This window comes from Anoplopoma fimbria, chromosome 24 (genome assembly GCF_027596085.1).
Source record: "Anoplopoma fimbria isolate UVic2021 breed Golden Eagle Sablefish chromosome 24, Afim_UVic_2022, whole genome shotgun sequence".
In the NCBI taxonomy this organism is placed as follows: Eukaryota; Metazoa; Chordata; class Actinopteri; order Perciformes; family Anoplopomatidae; genus Anoplopoma; species Anoplopoma fimbria.
This window is the reverse complement of record NC_072472.1, coordinates 23,979,366-23,996,828: the sequence shown is the minus strand read 5'-3', so window position 1 is coordinate 23,996,828 and position 17,463 is coordinate 23,979,366. Positions and strand designations below refer to the sequence as shown.

Here is a 17,463-nt window from a genome sequence, read left to right as displayed (position 1 = left end):
TACAACACGGAACCAGCTGTCAGGACTATCAAAATAAAACGAGCACCTTTTTTTTTGCATGTAATATAATCTTTGTATGACATAAAGTGGTAAAATCAAATCAAACACATTATTTAGTCATTAAATCTATTTAACAACTTCAAGTTTTCCCCGCAGCAACATTGATAATATTAATCATAATATTAAATAAAAACAATGCTTTTATTTTGCCGGAAGTGGTGGCTACTTTCCGCCGTGTGTGTGTGTGTCTTCCGGTGGCTTGACAAAGCTTTGACCACGAATGAGCCAATCGGCAGTGGAAGGCAGAGTTGTCCCTGTGGCCGCCATTAAAGAAAGGAATCCATGAATTCAAATGGAAACCAACAGGAACCGAGAAATAATGACCGAAATAATCGTTAAAATATAGGCAGACGCCAGAATTCGAGAGGTTTTTACAGGATGTGTTTCGTTTTTAGACACGTTTTTGGGATGGAGGAGTAAGAGGGACGTCTTTATTTTTTTAACAGAGAGCGTTTTAGGGCTAAGGGGGAGGGGGAGAGTTCTTCTTTGCTCCTTTTCTTTTTGTTTTATGAACATTTCCCTCTGCCTTTACTTAGTTTTAACTGTGTGTTTTGAGATGTGGACGTGAAGCCCACACAGCCTCCTTTACGCGCTTTTTTTTTTTAATCCTGGAACTGCAATCGGAAAGGTTGTTGAATTAACTATCCTCCAGCCAAATGTTACAAAAAAAAAATACCTCCTTGATTTGAGACTGAACATCTTTTGAAAAAAATTCGACTTCTTTATTTTCCCGGGAAGTGAAATGATGGAGAGCTGGACCCCGCAGTGAAGAAGGATGAGTTCTTGTTATGTACCAAACGGGGCCAGCTTGGAGGATTGCCATTCCAATCTATTCTGTCTGGTAAGAGATTTAAAACTAAAGGAAAGCAGCCATTTTTAACCAGCTGAACGGGGGCTAAGCTAACGTTAGCCTCACAGCATCAGTTGATAGGAGCTTAGCCAGGCTTACGGCCTGTCGGGCTGACATCATTCCATCCCAGCTCTCTTGTTTTAACACTAACAGCCCGTCTATCACACCCTTCTCTCTGTTACATCTCCACTTGTTTCTTGTCGTTAAACCACACATTCAAGGTGAATGCCTCTCGCTTGTTAAGCTTCATTCACTACGTTTCTCTGGATGGAAACATGCACAAATGTTGTGCATTTTGCTGCCAGAAGCACGACTGTGTCTCCCTGTGAGTTAGTTGTTGTGGCACTTTCTGTTTGTTTATTATTAACTTGCTATCTCCTTCTCATTGCATTTCCACTATGTTCTTATCAAAGCAAACAACTCATGCACTTCAGTTTGCAGAGTTAAGTTCAGTCACTGAGCATTCACTGTGAAATAGTGTGTATTGTTGCTTAAGGCTGACAACTCCTGGAGCCCAGAGAGCTCCTTTTGTTGTTGTTGTTGTTGTTGTTGTTGTTGTTGTTGTTGCGACAAGCATGCAACAAGATATTTTGTGCCAACAGTATTGGTTTGCAAACGTTCATTATTTATGTAATTTCTCATCATCGTGTTGGTCAGTGCAGGTTTAATCTCCTTGGACTGCATTTTTTTTAGTATTCACACCAACTAGGGCACAGGCCCCAGTCTGATTATATAATCTTTGGCATGCATTACAAACATCTAGGTAACTACATAAGCTACACCGTCTACTACTCTATTGATTGTGGCAAAGCGTAAAGTGTATTCCCCTCACTCTATTCTGCATCCAGCGAGTCAGATTGTATCATATGTTGTCAGTTGTGGCTTGTTGACATTAACCTAAATACTTGTGAGATAAGTAGTGCAGTGAGCATCCACTGTGTAGACCACAATCGTCACCCCGGCAGCATATGGAAAGGTGTTGCTTGCGTGTGCTGCTCCTCCTCTGGCTGTATAACCAAGAACATGGTTGGAATGTGTTTGTTGTTGCAGTTAATAGGCTTGTCAGCAGGCTTAACCACACTTTGACTTGTAGGTTAGCTTAAGAGTGTAATGCCTACCTGCACGAGCTCCTCAGAACATCCTGCTTCCAAAGTTGGTAACTTGAGATGTGTTTTTATCCAAATGCTGAAATGTCACTCTTACAAAAAGTAGAGTTATGTTATAGATTAAATGACACAGGACCACTTTGCGGTACAGTGCCAGACGTGAAAGACCACAAAGTACATTGATCCTAGATTGATTTACTGTGTATGCAAAAAAATGTTGTTAAAAGTTAAGTGAGGAGTGAGAGTAGAAAGGCCTTAGTAGTAATGTTGTCAGTGTAGCATAATAACAACATAGCGAAATACTACACCGCTCATGCCACAAATTGACACAGCTTCCAAGCTGTCCGCCCCCTAAAGGTAACATTTTATTGCAGAAAAATCCCCACTCTCTCAACACTACTTAGTTGGGTCGATTGTGTGTGCTGAACTCGTAATGACAATGTTTACGACAGCACTTGAAGGCAGCTTTGGCCACAGTGGACAGCAGAGGTAGAGGCTGGTAGTTGTGGTTCTGTGCCTGTCTGGCTGACATTTTCCTGCACACTGAGACTAAGCATAACACCACTGCTGTTATGACTCACTCACTGAACAGACTCCACTTTGTGGTTTTATGGTGAAAGAATGCGAATACATTGTGGGACTTTTTCCCTCTTCATTTTTCTCTGGATAGTCTTCTCTGGAGTATGGTACTACTTGTTGCACACATTGTTTTGCATTTAAAGTTGGCTAATTTGGAATTAACTTGGTGTGTTAATTTCGTTTTATCTGTTTCTGTATTATTATTATTATTATTATAGACCTATGTAGCTGACATTTGTAGTTTGAGAACCATGCATTTCAGCCCCGCAGGTTCTAAGGCTTAAATGTCGTATGTGGCATTCATTAAATTAAAGAGAGCTCTGTATAAATTTCAATTCGAATCCTCTTGAACCCAAAATGCAAACACACACTTGTTTAGTTTTATGTTTGCTCAATGACTGGGTTAAAACTGAGGGAGAGGTGACAGACATGAAAAGAGACTTGGTAGAAGAGGAGCATCTGCAGCATGATTTGAGGGGCTTCACCTGTTGCTTGTCTCAAATTGTGAAAAGCAGGAAGGCAGCTGTTTTGACACAGCGCTCCCTACTGAGACCCAGAACCCTAAGTGGCCAGAGGGAAGGTGAGCAGCTGGCAAAACCAGGGGTCGTAACCCCCACCCAAGTACGTGTCACCTCAAGGAAGGAGCACTTCCTCCCTCTATACAGCACCTTTGGCCTTAGGTTCCCGCTCAACGCAGCTGTATGTTATTTTTGGCTTTGGAATATGAAAGATAAAACGTCTCATGACCCATAAGCAGTTGCTTGCATTTACTAAGGCGCAAGCAGGTGGCAAAACTTTCAAAAAAGTTTCATAGCAGTGAATCATGTGTGAGAGGCTCACCCGTGCACAAAGCCTGGAAAGCATGGACGTTTTCCGTGGCACCCTCTGCTTTTGCACACAGGCTGCCACTAATTGATTTTGAAAGGACAGACTGAACAACTGCAGAGGCACATTTATCCTTGATAGAGCAGTCTGCCTCGTGGATATTGTTGATGAGGATTGGAGTACTGACGTGTAACACAAACTCTCACTAATTATATCTGCGTCCAGTTGATAATGTGTGAACACAAAGATAAACGTTCAGTCTCTTAACAGGGGCGTTTGGTTTTATTCTTTTGTTTGTAGATCCATAGATTACATAGACAAAATTTCAGTCTTCATCATTAGTTACATCCTCTATGAATCAGTAGGTCAAATACTTGGCTTAAGTCTTGTGTAAACAAAACAGGTAAAGAGAGCTGTTTAATGAAAGTGACTTCAGACATTTTTTGTGTAATTAATAATAATTAATACAAACTAGTCAAGCTCTAGATCTACAGATCCTTACTGTCTCACTACTCTTAAACATGATGTCATACTGTAAACTTGGTAAGACTACCAACTGACCGAAACCCCACAAACGTCTGCGTTGTCACTTTTAAACTTCATAGAGTTTCGGTTTCTCACCACATCCACACAGTATTGAACTCAGCGTCTCACTGGGATTGTGAGGTAAAACTCGTTGGCCTTTTTGCTCTCTGGCATCCAAGCAGTGCAGAAGAGAAAAGACTGCTCTGAATGTCAGTGAGCACTTTTCAGCTCCAAACTACAGCTGGTCAACATCATGCATTGCATAAATTGTCCATGCACTGTAACAAACCTTTGCAGCAGCACTTTATTTTCTTCTGTGAAACTCTGTATTAATGCTGTAATTTCAACACTGAAGCCCCTGAAAAGGACACTGTTGATTTAAATGTCTCTTTGCCATAATTGTAATAACTGTGCTGTGTGAGATGCACCTGCAGTGATCATTATTGTAGAGCAATGATTATAAAGAATTGAAGTAGATGTGATGCTTTAAATATCGATCTAGTTCTCTAATCTCAGATGATAGACAATGCATTCAATAAGTCATTTATTACTGAGGATTCTTGTTGACAGTAACACACCTGTATGCTTCAGTTGCTGTAATGAAGGTTTGTTTTCTAAAGGAAAGATTCATAATGTACTCAATTGCCTAATTGGCAGAGAAACTGCAGCATGGATGCAAACGTCCCAATGGTGGCAAAAACAGACCCCAAAAAAGTGATGAATGGAACTGTAATGTAAGATGAATAGTCTAGCCTTCTGCTCATGTAAACTGTTGTATTTAATGTAAGATGAATAGTCTAGCCTTCTGCTCATGCAGACTGTTGCATTTCATCCGCACATTAACAGCAGCGGCGACTGCTACTACAGCAGCTAAATCTCAGAAACGAAGCAGATCAAAGTGTCTGTGCCCACAGGATGTGGTCAGTTGGTTCAAGTTGCCCTACAGTTAATGTAGTCAGTAACAACAAGCATGTTAGTGTTTTCTCTGCGTGCCATTTTAAAAGTCACCTGACACCAGGCTGCCTGTTTAATAAACTATTAAACCATCTCTCGTTCACATGCACATAGAGTAGCTTGTTTGCTTGAATTCGGAGAGTGCCTTTTTTTCTCCAATTCAACCTGTTTGTCAGCTGAGAAAGTGTGTAATTCTCAAATAGTTTTTTACTTGAATAACACAGTTAATTGATTATAATAAGTTGTGATCAGTTGGGCTAATGTTCCTTTGATTGACTATAGTAATTGTTTCGCAACAGATTGGAGCTGCCTAATTGCTGTACTCAAGTTTTATTTAGTTGGAGATTGGATAGAAAGCAGGTTGCCTTGCTCTATATTCTTTTGTTCTCTTAAATGTAACGTTTAAATGAAAGATGATACAGTAGGAAATGTTAAGGGTTGAGTGGCCCCTTAACTCTATCTGTATGTGTCATGGCTGTTTGAATTGACTTATTGTTGATGCAAATACCAAACAGTTGTGCTGTGTGCAGCACATGATCATGTCAAAAAGTGTGATATCGAAATGCGAGAGGAGGAGAGGCTCATAATAAAATCCGCAATGCACTTATGAACACAGCAGTTTTACATGATGAAATGCACGCCTCACCATCGGAGTCTGGTCAGTAAGATGATGGGGGTGTTCACGTCGCTAATTGCCTCTCTGCACTTCTTTCGGTCTGGTTTCACAGTTAACCGTCGTTCTCACCCTCCCTTTGCATTGTGTGCACAGATGTTTCCTTGCGAGATGCAGGTGTGCTGTAGTGCTTCTCGCACTCCAGCAGGAAGGAGCAGCCTCACTGCTGCATCTCTGTCGTTGCACACAGACCCAGCTCTACTGTCTGCACCTCAGAGCCGTCCTCCGCATGAGTAGCAGCTCTTGAATTCCTTAGGAGTGTTCATCAGAGCTCATGATGTTTTGATCATGCTTCCAGACGACTGCTGTGTGAAATATGTGGATGTCCAACCAGTGCTGAAGCAATAACTTCCTCAGTGCGTGCTATATTGACCTATAAAGCAGAGGTCTTCTGCCTGCAGAGCTGTCCCAGCAGTGAGTACATGTACCAGGATGCATTGCTCCGAGCTTCTGACGCCGGAAGGGTTCCTGCTGGCCGTATCCTCTTGCACGGATAATGCAGCCACAACCTCTTCCTTTCTGCGCTGCCTAGCCGCCTAAGGCGGAGAGTAGCAATCCAAGCTGGAATAGCAGCCTGTAGCTCTTCCTTGCATGCAATAACGTCACTTCCACGTCAAATGACGGCGCTTGGATGCAGGAAGTACAACAGATTTTTCAGCTGCAAACTCAGCTTTCAGGGTCAATATAGCGTGCACAGAGGCATTTATTGTTTAGATTGACAACATTTACTATCGACACTAAATGGACATCCACATAAAGAAACAAAGTAATGATGACATCTTGGGCTTTTGTATGCTTGCCCGTCTCTTATTCCCTTGAGTTAGTGGTGAAGAACAAATTAAACACTTCTATTTATTGATGATGCATAAAGTGCATATTTCATTAACAAAGTATATTCAAAACTATTCTAGCCTCAGGCTTATTAATGATTTGTCCATCTGTGTGTGTGTGCACTCACTACATCTTTATTGCTTATTAACTTGTTGTTGTGATCCAGCTCTGCTCCAGCTGACACCACACAATGCTCTGTTTTGATAGTCCCCAGTCTACCCCCCAACCCCGACAACCACCACCACAACTAACATGACAAATCTCCCAGCTTATCCCTAGGCGAAACACCAGCGCATCGCCACGACCAAGGGTAATCACTTGTTCGGGCTCAGCGCCTCTGCACTTGAGTTAAGATATCCCCCTGAATTGTAATGGATTAATTGGTTGAATATTCAGCCTGAACAGGATAGGACTAAACGGCATGAAAATGAACAGTCCATGTTTGCACAGATTACTTGAAATGTCTACGGGGATGGATAGAGGACCAAGATTGCCAGCGGAAATGTGGATGTAAGCCTAAGGCATCGAGCGTGTGTGCGCACACACATGTGTACATGTCGAGGTAGACGTGGGTTGTCTGTCGGCGCATTGGATGATTAGCAGCAGTGCTAGCTAGCAGCGGAGCGTAATGTTCCTGCTTTAACACTTAATAACCCCGCCAGTGATTTACTGCCTATGAGGCTTTTTCCTGCATGTTTTGTTCTCTCTATAAAAGCCAGACAGCGTTTATAGAAAGGCAAAGCACCCAACTAGCACTCACCAGTAATGAGGATTAAGGTGGTGAGACCACATTTACCAGCATTAGTTCTTTCCTATTTGGGTTTTGAACATGTTGTTCTTGCTGATATTGAAAGCACCAGAGGCACAAGTACACAGTTCTTTGCAGAAACAAACAGAAAAACATCCAGATTTTTAAGGGCAATTTCTCTTTTCTTTTTTCGATCAATGCACAGTGGGGCTCTGTTTTGTCATTTACTTTGTATCTTTCAATCTTTCCCTCCCTTTCCCTCTCTGTTTTTCGCCCCCTGTTTTTGACAGCCCAGGTGTCTTGTTGTCAGAAGTAGTTGGTGGGTGAACGGCCCCATAAAAGAGGATTAATACCTACTCTTTACTCTGTGCTCAGCACGTTTACTCCGAGATGCTGAGTGGATCCTGAAGCGGCGACTCTGCACACTGACAGTCTCTTTCTCTCCCCTCTCCCCCCCTCCCTTCCTGCAGGCGGACTTAACAGGGATCAAATGGAAGAGGTTTGTGTGGCAGGGACCCACCTCCGCACCCATCCTCTTCCCAGTGACGGAGGAAGACCCCATCCTATGCAGCTTCAGCCGCTGCCTGAAGGCCGACGTGCTAAGCGTATGGCGGCGCAGTCAGCGGCAGGGGCGGAGGGAGCTTTGGCTCTTCTGGTGGGGGGACGACCCCAACTTCGCCGACCTCATCCACCACGAGCTCGAAGGTGGGGTCCCCTTGGCATATACACATTAAGGGCATGTCATTTTGTAAAGAACAATGCATGTTTTATTAAGCTGTGCATCTACGTTGGCTTTATGCTGCTTTCACACTACGTGGGGGTCAGAGGTCAGGGTCAGGTGCTGAACAACACACAAGGTGCTTGTAGGGATTCAGTGACTGATTTCACTGGGGGAGGGCTCCTTGACATAGAGGTGGTTCTTGTAGTGAAGGGGCAGGTAATCTGCCCTGCTGCTGCATGATAGTTAAGCAGGTAGTCAGCTAAGTACGTTTTTCTAGTTGATTTTGGCAAATTGGATGATTAAAGAGAGAGTGAGAGAGGACTGCTGCTCTATGTTTTAGTCTCTGCTCAGGCAAGAAAAAAAAAATCTATGAATATGAAATCCACCTCCCCTTACCGTTGCACCTTTTGTTGGAATCATTCAAGGTTATAAAGCTAAAAGAGTGATGGCTGTAAAAGATAACGGAAAGTGTGGAGGGCTTGCAGCTTTTGTAAGAGAAGCACTTGAACATCGATCACCTTGACAAGATACGTTATTGGCCGTACAATGAAAAATGATACAGATTTCGCTGCTTGATTGTCAGGTAGGCACAGGGGAGGTACCCTGTAAGTGAGAGCCTCAGGCAAGTGTCAAATCTGTGTAATCTGATACCCCCCTCCTCCTACCCTCCTCTGACTGATAAGATAGCCAGCCAGGCTGGTAGTGCCAACACCTGTAGGGCAACTCCCTCTCACACACACTGGGCATCACACGATCACATCATGTATGTTTGAGTTCTTTATCAAGTCACAGCAGATTAGGCAACACTTTGCATTTTATTTTGACCAAGTAGAACAAGGAATCTAAAGTCACATGGCAGCATTCCACAAAGAATGAAGAATAGGGTATAAGACGCTGAGCTCAGTCCGGTTAATAACTCGAGTGAGAAACACAGGATGCAGTAGCAGCCATGCAGAAAAGAAACAAATGCATCCACCCCCCATATACTTCTCTTCCCCTCTTCAGTAGCAGTAACATTTAGCGATGGGAGATGGGAAAGGCCATCTTTATTCATGCTCTCTGCCATGTAAATTGAACTTTGGAGTCCGAGCCAAGCACAGTCCCTCCTTCATTGTGGGACATTGTACCTGAAGTGGACTAAAAAATGGGAGCCAAAAGTGACGATGGTCTGCTCATTCAGCCCTAACGGGTCCTGGTAATTACCTCAAGCATCTGGCTCAGGCCTGCTAATAGAGTGCGCTGCACTTAAAGCTGGAGAGGGTGGTTTGGAGAATCTATATTTGGAAGTTGTTGGAGTCACGGCTGTGTCCTTAGGCTGGCTTTGGGGAGATTAAACGTGATATTGTTTGTGTGCGAGGAGATGGAAATTACATAATTGAATATTGACCAGAAAATCTCGGCGGCATTTTTTCTTCCAGCTATTTTAAAACATAATGATGAATCATGTTTTGGCAGGTCTTGTTTTTGATGTGTTGCTCTCTGAATTTTTATTAAAACACCAAAGCTGGAGCACATCTATTCCTCTTGAGAGTGATGTTGACTTGGACAGTCACAGAGACATGCATCCCCAGCACCTGATGAGCTTTTTCACATTCCCCACTCCCCATGTTTCTCAAGTGTTTTGCACCCTGACTCAACCGTGTCTCGGTGTGAATGGTTCCCAGATGGGCGGTGCAATCAATGTTTCCCGTTTTGGAAGCTGCGGCTCCCTTCTCTCTAGTGGAAGGCGTCTTCCTCCTGCTTCTTGAGCCTTTCCCCCTCCTGTAGCTGCTCTGAGTGCGTGTAGCTGCTGTGTTGCTCTGCCGGTGAAATGAAGCAGAGAAGTCCCTCTAGATGGATCTAAAGACAGCCAGAGGGTTCTTTTTCTCCTCCAACCTCCACTCTGCAGCTGCTGATCAGTCTGTTCAGGACGGTGTGTCCTGAGACCTAATAATGGGCTGAGACAGGGATGGAGGAATGTCAGGACCTCTGTCTGGATATACCTGTATATGTGCACATGTTTGTACCACTAGAGAGGGGATGCTGCTGTCCTCTTCCAGAGCCCTTTAAGGCACAAGTATGCTGCTTGTTAGACGGCTATATAGCTTATTGAAACCTCTGTCTGGTTATTCCCAAACTGTGAATCTGACATTCACACCCACTTCCCGCCGTGATTGGCCAGCTTTGCCTATGCGAGAGAGGAGCCAGGGTTGAACTTCTCCCTCTAGCTCTGCCTTTCATTCTTTACACACTCCTTTCTGTCACTTCTTGTGAGGTGCTGAATGCTACACTATGAAGGCCTTCCAGGAGAGACTGTCTGAAAATGTGCAGTTATCCCTGTATTTAAACAATGTTGCATCTCCTCCTCTCTGTGACAATCAACTGTTCACCCTGCCTTGGAGTGTGGTCGTTCTTAGAAGCTATGAACACTTTCATTTCCAACTTGGTTGGAGAACACGTCATACGAACCAGGTCTTTTGCTCTAGAATAATTCCTCCCTTGTGCAGTGGACCGCAGTCATTTCTCCTAAAACACAGATTATTTCCTGTTGGGTTTCACTCTGACCATCTAATTGAGAGTAAGGGGATGTCACGTGAATGCTGATAGAATTAGGTTTTCTTCGTCCTTTTTAGGGATGGGTCACAATATCAAACTTTCAAATAGTCATTATATTATGTAAAAGAATAGTTTATGCGACTATCGTCTTTGATCTTAAGAAATGTGCAGAGCATGCGAGTGAAGAGGTGAGCAGTTTGAGTGGAGTGGGCCGAAGTCTGAGTCGAGCAAATATCGAGCGGAGCAGTAGATTGGAGGGAACAAACAGCGCTGTGCGCGAGGAGTGGAAATGATCACTGATCCACTCATATACCTTGTTGCCTGGTTGGTAAAACACGTGCGGAACACTATGTTCAGCTCTTTTCAGCACGAAGGCATTAAAGCTTTTTCTACAGCGCTGTGAGGTGTGCTATAATGCTGCTGTACACGCAGATGAAACATTCAAAGATGTCAAAAGTCCTGTCGCTCTTTCCCCTAAAAAAATAAAAAATGAGGTGGAGTGCAATCTGGCGGTCTGTTGCATTTGTATACCAGCAGCGTTGGCCAGGCTGACCATGACAGGACCTGCCCAACCTGTGCGCTACACTGAAATGGCTTTGAACCACCGCACACTGTATTTTCCACCAGTTTGCTGGATTTCTTTTTTGCCTTTTTGTCCTAGCCTGTCTTGGGAATGAAAAGCTTCTTCTTTTGGGGTTTTCAGCCTCATTTTAGTTTTTTAGCAATGTTGGCGGTAAACATGAAAATCCACTCTTTTCCCTTTCATTTCGGCAAGCCGAAATGGCGCTTACTCATTGCCCCCACCCCCTTCCACCCTCATTAGATTAGCGCCCTGTGAAAGTCTTTTAATTTTGAGCAAGTGCCATTTCTGTATACCAGCGTGCCAGTAATCCCTTCTCTCTAGGGAGATGAGGGGAGAAGGAGTGAGCTGGAGAGATGAGAGTGGTGAAGGGCGGAAAAACTTGAGGGATCTTTTAAATGTCTGACGCTTAATCACCATTGAAGGAAGGGTAAGGGTAACCACCGAGCCCCCCCTCTCTACACTGTTGGACAGCCCGCACATGAGGAAACCAATTCTAATCTTCCCCTGGCCATGCACAGAAATGAATCCCAACAAGTGAGCTGCTGAATTAAAAGGCTTGCCTCCCCCCTCCCACTGGTTGAGTATAGGCATGCATTCTTATGCAAATGCAATGCTCTCTTCATCGTCATCTCCCCTCAAAAGCTGTTGGAATCTCCTGACCAGAGGCGTTCAAAGTGAAAGATAAATGGCTGTTTTTTCCTCCCCTCATAGATCTTTTTTTTTTGTATAGAAATAAGGAATGGATGTCTGTCTGTGAGGATAATTGCTCTGTTGTACATTTCTTACTGTCCCGGTCTCTTTTCCCACCCTCCATAGCGTCTCTCCCCGGACGAGTCCCACTGGGGCCACCGCAGCTGACAGTCTGGTACCATGTTTCCCTCTTGGGTCCTTCCTAGTTCACTGTTCCTTTATCTGCATGTCACTCTAGAGTGCTTGGCTTCATGCTGCAGTCATTCTTCACCTTTCTGATAAAGTCAAAGGGGAAAAGCTCAAAGAACACAGATGTAGGAGAATTTAGCAAACGTCTGTTTTGATGTTGCTTATTTATAAGTAAGCGAAACATCTATGCATATTGCACTCCCTGAGCAGAAACTCTGGGATTATTAGCTACTAATGGGGAAGGTTGAAAGGGAAAGACGGTCATCTGCTGTCCAGCACAGGTTATCAGCGAGCCATCTACACCGCGGTCCCTGGAGCTCACACATCTATTCATCACTGGGTGTCGGGTTGGACCTCTAGAGGACGAGGACGACAGACAGAGAAACGGAGGGGGAGGGAAGAAGAAGACTGCATTTAAATTGTCTCCCCCACTAGTTGATGAACACTTGGTTTGGGATCCATCCAGTGATGTAGGGAGGGACAGCTTAATGTAACAGCCCTCTGTGAGCTTGTTTTGCAAAATGCTCTTCTGACAATTGTTTTTGTTTTTGCTGGTATGCAGTAATTCTTGGAATTTTTTTTCTAGCTTTGCCAAGTTCATAGGATTTTCTTTTCAGTTCTTGTTTTAGCACTCTCCTCAGTGCCTTTTTGAATCAACGGTGAAATAAAAACAACCCCGCTATGCACCTCAGGGCAGAATATCCAGTTCCAAAGGGCATATTTCAGTAGTCTGCGAGGGCCCTGTTGGCTGAAGGTTTCACTGTTTTTACAAGTCAGACTTATTTTTCCTGTCTTCTGTGAGGAACTCAAAATCATTGAACTGCCCTCATATCTGTGAGCCGTACTCCCTTTGAAGCACTACCTGCAGAATACAGATGTTTGTTGACAGCATATTTCCACTTCATTCAAATACCAAAACATCTGTTGACATTATGTCTGCTCTTTTTTTGTCAGTGCCTCTGACTTCTGTTGTCTGTAACTGTATGCCAAAGTGGTGAATTGATCTGCTGTTGATTTTATGTGAAACAGACTTAAACCCTAAAACAGAGAAAAAGATGTTGTTGATGGTCGGTTCTTTTTACTTGTTTAAAAAAAACCATATGGGTCAAAAAAGTTTGTACCTCACGTAAGGTTTAAACATGCGCCAATGATGGTTAATGTATTGTTTAACTAGAAACTTAGATTTACTCTTATTAAGTAAGAATAAACAAGGTTATTCTAAGGTGGAACATGTTTTTATGCCACGTCTTATCGAGCTTTTATTGCTTTTAAATTAAATTATTTAAAAAAATAAACCTATGCCAAAAATATGTGAATCACTTGACTCAAATCTCGCGAATATAATGAATCAACTCCACTAGCCATCACCTTAATCTGCACTATCCTCATACTTATATTTATGACTTGACAAATCTTGACAGTATAAAAATGTAGCATCTTATTTGTCTATTACAGGGCCACATTCTTACAGCAAAATGTCAAGCCACCAGTTATGTGGTTGTCTGACTTTGCACTCGCAATCCTATTTTAAAGATTGTAAGAGCATATCTGCTCTCTTTAGTAGTGACAGGAGCGATGACACACAAAAATGAGTGTGACACAGACTCAGTCCCACAGTGATGTTAGGCCCATAGTAACACTGCAGCCCAGTGGATGCCCCAGGCAAGGATTCAGAGAGGAGAAACGCCACTCACTCTTTAGAATTTCCAAATGTTATTGACTTGGACAGCCCGAGAGAGTCAAAGGGAATTTTGAAATCTCCCTTCGCTGTAAACATTGGACCGGAAAGTGTCCGGGCAGTGAAATCTTGGCTGTGGCTAAAACCAATTAGAAACTGACTTAGATCACATAATTGGGGCAGGAAACACTGCTTTCTGGAATGACATTTAAAAATCCTGATAATACCGTGAAAGTAGTTTTTTCTCTTTAGTTCTTCTCTAAGGCATATTGTTATTTTCTATACTATTTGATCAATAATAGTTTTAGTGAAGTTTTGTTGGTGTGGCTGTGGTCACAGAGAGGCCATGGATGTGTATCAAAGATAGTTAGTCAGTGATACACATGGTTAACCTTGGCTTAGGATTTGTGCTGATTTCTCTTTTTTCCAACTTCAAAGATGGTTCTAAACTTCAGTGTGCGACGCAGAGAACGATGAATAGATAAACCCGGAGCAGCTCTAAGGAGTAAAAAGCAGAGGAGGCCGATGGCTTTTGTGCTTGGGGATCAATTTTCCAGGGCTAATCGCCTGCCTGTGAACCACCCTCTGCTTTCCTCTCTTCCTCCTGCTCCGTCTTCCTCACCCGTTCTCTCTGATAGATCTCCATTGCCCGGCACAGCGCAGGGACTCCACCATGCGTGCAGCTCTGGCCCATGGGTGCAGTCTCCCTCTCCTCTCTCGCTATCCGTCTCTCTTTTCCCTCTCTTGCTCGAGAAATATTCATTAATTAGTAATGGAGCTTTTATAGAGCACCAGTGGTTCTCTCTCTCTCTTTCCTTGCAGATAAGGTGGAAGTAGTGGAAAAGGAGAGAACCTTCTGTCCAGGCTTGGTAGAATCCCCCTGAGCTCAGTCGATCACAAGGCATTAATCTTGCCGTTTAATGACCGACTGCCACACTAATTGCTTATACACAGACGAGCAACTGGGAGGGGGGGACTCAAGTAATTTTTTCCTTTTGCTTTTACTAAATACCATAACTTTCTTGTTTAGTTTATATGGATTCCAAAAACACCCTTGTGCAATTTTGTGATATTAAGGTGTTTTTCTTGGTGAGGGATAGGCTGAGCCCTGATGCTGCATTGGATTAAGGTGTTATAGGAAAAGGGATTGTGCACTTTTGGGTCTTAAGGGGTTTCCTTGCTGGAGGTAGATGTGAGTGTTCTTAATAGAGCCGCTGTGCACCTGCTCAAGAGCTCTTCTAAAGGGCAGCTCATCAGGGCCTGCTGCACGGTAGGCAGCGACGTCAAAGTGTCCCAGCCATCATCTGAGCTCATAAATCTTTGTCCAAATGAGGCCACTCATCTTACGCCCTGTGTTCTGACCACCGCACAGCGTGTCCCACCCTCCCATCACATGTGGACTCAGATCCGTCTCCAAGCTTGAATTTTGGGTCACCGATAATTTTTTTATATATTTTTTTCAACAATCTTGAATACCTTAAATGTTCTTTAAAGCCATAGATAACACTTTAAAACTGCATGTTATGATGATTAAATATATTTTAAACTTTCGGTTCTTCACATGGTTTTCCATTCAGTTATACAACGCTGCCGTTTTTTGAGTAATGTTGAGAATAAGTCCTCCAAGTGTCTGTCCCGAAGCAGCGATGTAACCTGCCCAGGATGTTTGGTTTTGTTTGGGGAAAATAGTTTTTCAGTAGTTGCATTGCCATTCTCAATGAGTGAGTGTCACGTTGTTTCCATTAGACTCACATAGACCTGGTCCGCAACATTTTTATTTGTCTCCGTGTCTGTCTGAGGAGAGGAGTGTTGCAGCAGGCGTTGCATGATGAACTTGAGGTCGTTAGGAACACTTGATGTAAACCAGACGCCTGTTTGAGAGCTGATTGAGGGAGATACTGAGCAGGAACAAGTGACAGAGAGGAGGCTGAGGAGGGGGAGGTGGAGCGGGGCAGGTGTGGTCTTGGCAGAAAAAAGCAGATGGGATCGCCGTGGCAGTTGATGTAAAATAAGGTGCAGGGAGATTTCTCCTATTTTTACAAAAGAGCCATCATCCACAGAGTACTGAAGTAGGACTGAAGGTTTAATTGCAAAGTGCAAACAGGGTTGATGTCTCCCATGCAAGAGATTGGAGCCCTGCTGCTCTCCTCATTTTCTCTTGTCTTTCAAACGTGATCAGTCCCACTGATCTGTCTCTGCAGCCAGCAGTTTGACCTAAATCCTATTTAGTTTTCTTATTTTCACGTCCCTTCTCTTAATCTGCTGTCAGAGCCTCAGTGCTCCTGCTTTCTTTTCTTGTTGACTTTTTGCCCTCTTGCCTGCCACGGCTCTCAGGACGGCTAGACCAGCTGGCGAATCACTCAAATCAAACTTGGGGAGGGTAAAAGCGGTCCTGATCCTGTGCATACTTCATCACATCCTAATTTACTAGAGTTAAATGCCTTCATACTGTTGTTGATTTCCTTTTATTCTGCAGTTGCTGTACATTTTTAATGGGAAATTGCAGTTTTCCTTCCTTTTTCCTGCCTCTGCCCTGCTTTTCTGTGTTCCCGATCTTATCCGTGTGTGTGTGTGTGTGTGTGTGTGTGTGTGTGTGTGTGTGTGTGTGTGTGTGTGTGTGCGTGCGCGTGCACGTGCACCTGATGAATTAGTTTGTTGCTCTCAATATCATCGGGCATGCAGCCCTCTTTACTTGGCAGCTAGCCTGAGGTTGTTTTCCCCTTAGTTGGATGTAATATTTTAAAGGCTAGCTGAACACTCACTATTGCATCCATGCAACATTACCGGCTGTTTGCTCAAACTCAGGAAAACATAAAAGCTCTCAGCATCTACTCAAACCAGATATTCAGACCTGCCAGGCTGGCACTGGGTTCACAATGTCTCTTTTGTTTAAGGAAGGAAATCAATGCAATTTCCTCTTTTGATAGCCTTGGAATCATCCAAATTTAAAATACCTTTATATCTTCCTTGGCATTACAGCAGCAAGCCAAGGACTAACTTAATAATTGAATACGTTTCGATTGACTTGCTCCTGGGCTGGCTCGGGCCTCCCGGTGCCTGCCAAGCCGACACGATGGGTGGGTCACACTCACACACCCGGTATTTATTTCGTTGATGCTCAGACAGAGACGGCACACTTGGGAAGATGTTTTCTGGAGACTTGACTGAAAGGAGCTTAAGTGCTGTAGGATGAGAGCAGTGGCCGTTAATGAGATTATAGAGCAGTGTTCAGGCGAGCGCAGAATGTGATTCAGAAAGCAACTCTGATATGGGTGTAACGGTACATTTATTCTTCCTGAACAGCTTGGTACAGGTTCGGTGTGCGACTGGTCACGGTTCGGTGCGCCACATGAACCAAATAATTACAGTCCTCTGAGCCTAACACAGTCTAATTACACTCTAACTCTTTGCAGGTGTGGAACAGAAACTCAGGAGTGCAAGTTCTGCCCGAGTGTTGGCAGTGTATCACTTTCTGTCTGTTGGTAAACCCTGCTAGTTCGGCCTCTCTTTTGCGTTGTTACACAGTCTTGGACAACCAGTGACGACCATCCCAAATCACACAGTGTTATAAATTATAGCATCAGTGGACAATGACTAACACACTGGGCACAAATTTAGAATCAGCACGGGCCAACCAAAATCTGGTACCATCGTTGTTTCTGGAAGTAGCTACATCAAACATTCCCCCATGGTGTTTAAGCAGCGACTCACTTAAACCGCAACAGTGTCAGTGGGAGACACACCGTTACGCACTACGCGGATATGTTATTATAATCAGTTTAGTGGGAAAAAAAGGTTTTTATGCATTGCTTGCACAGTCAATATAGAATGTTCCTGAGTGTTCAAGATCAGTTGCACATAGCTATTGCTGTTTGTGCGATTGCACCATTTCACCATTTGCAAATGGGAGCTCCTA

General features: G+C 43.7%; 1 protein-coding gene across 2 annotated transcripts in view; it reads left to right on the top strand.

Moving 5' to 3' along the window:
* Window positions 1-304: 304 nt before the first annotated feature.
* med13a (mediator complex subunit 13a) overlaps window positions 305-17,463 on the top strand; it is a 70,635-nt gene continuing 53,476 nt past the window's right edge. For both annotated transcript variants that reach the window (XM_054625444.1, XM_054625443.1), the window contains exons 1-2: window positions 305-901; window positions 7,622-7,856. In XM_054625444.1, coding sequence (XP_054481419.1) covers window positions 836-901; window positions 7,622-7,856 — 301 coding nt within the window. In that variant the 5' untranslated portion in view covers window positions 305-835. The remainder of the gene's footprint in view (window positions 902-7,621; window positions 7,857-17,463) is intronic.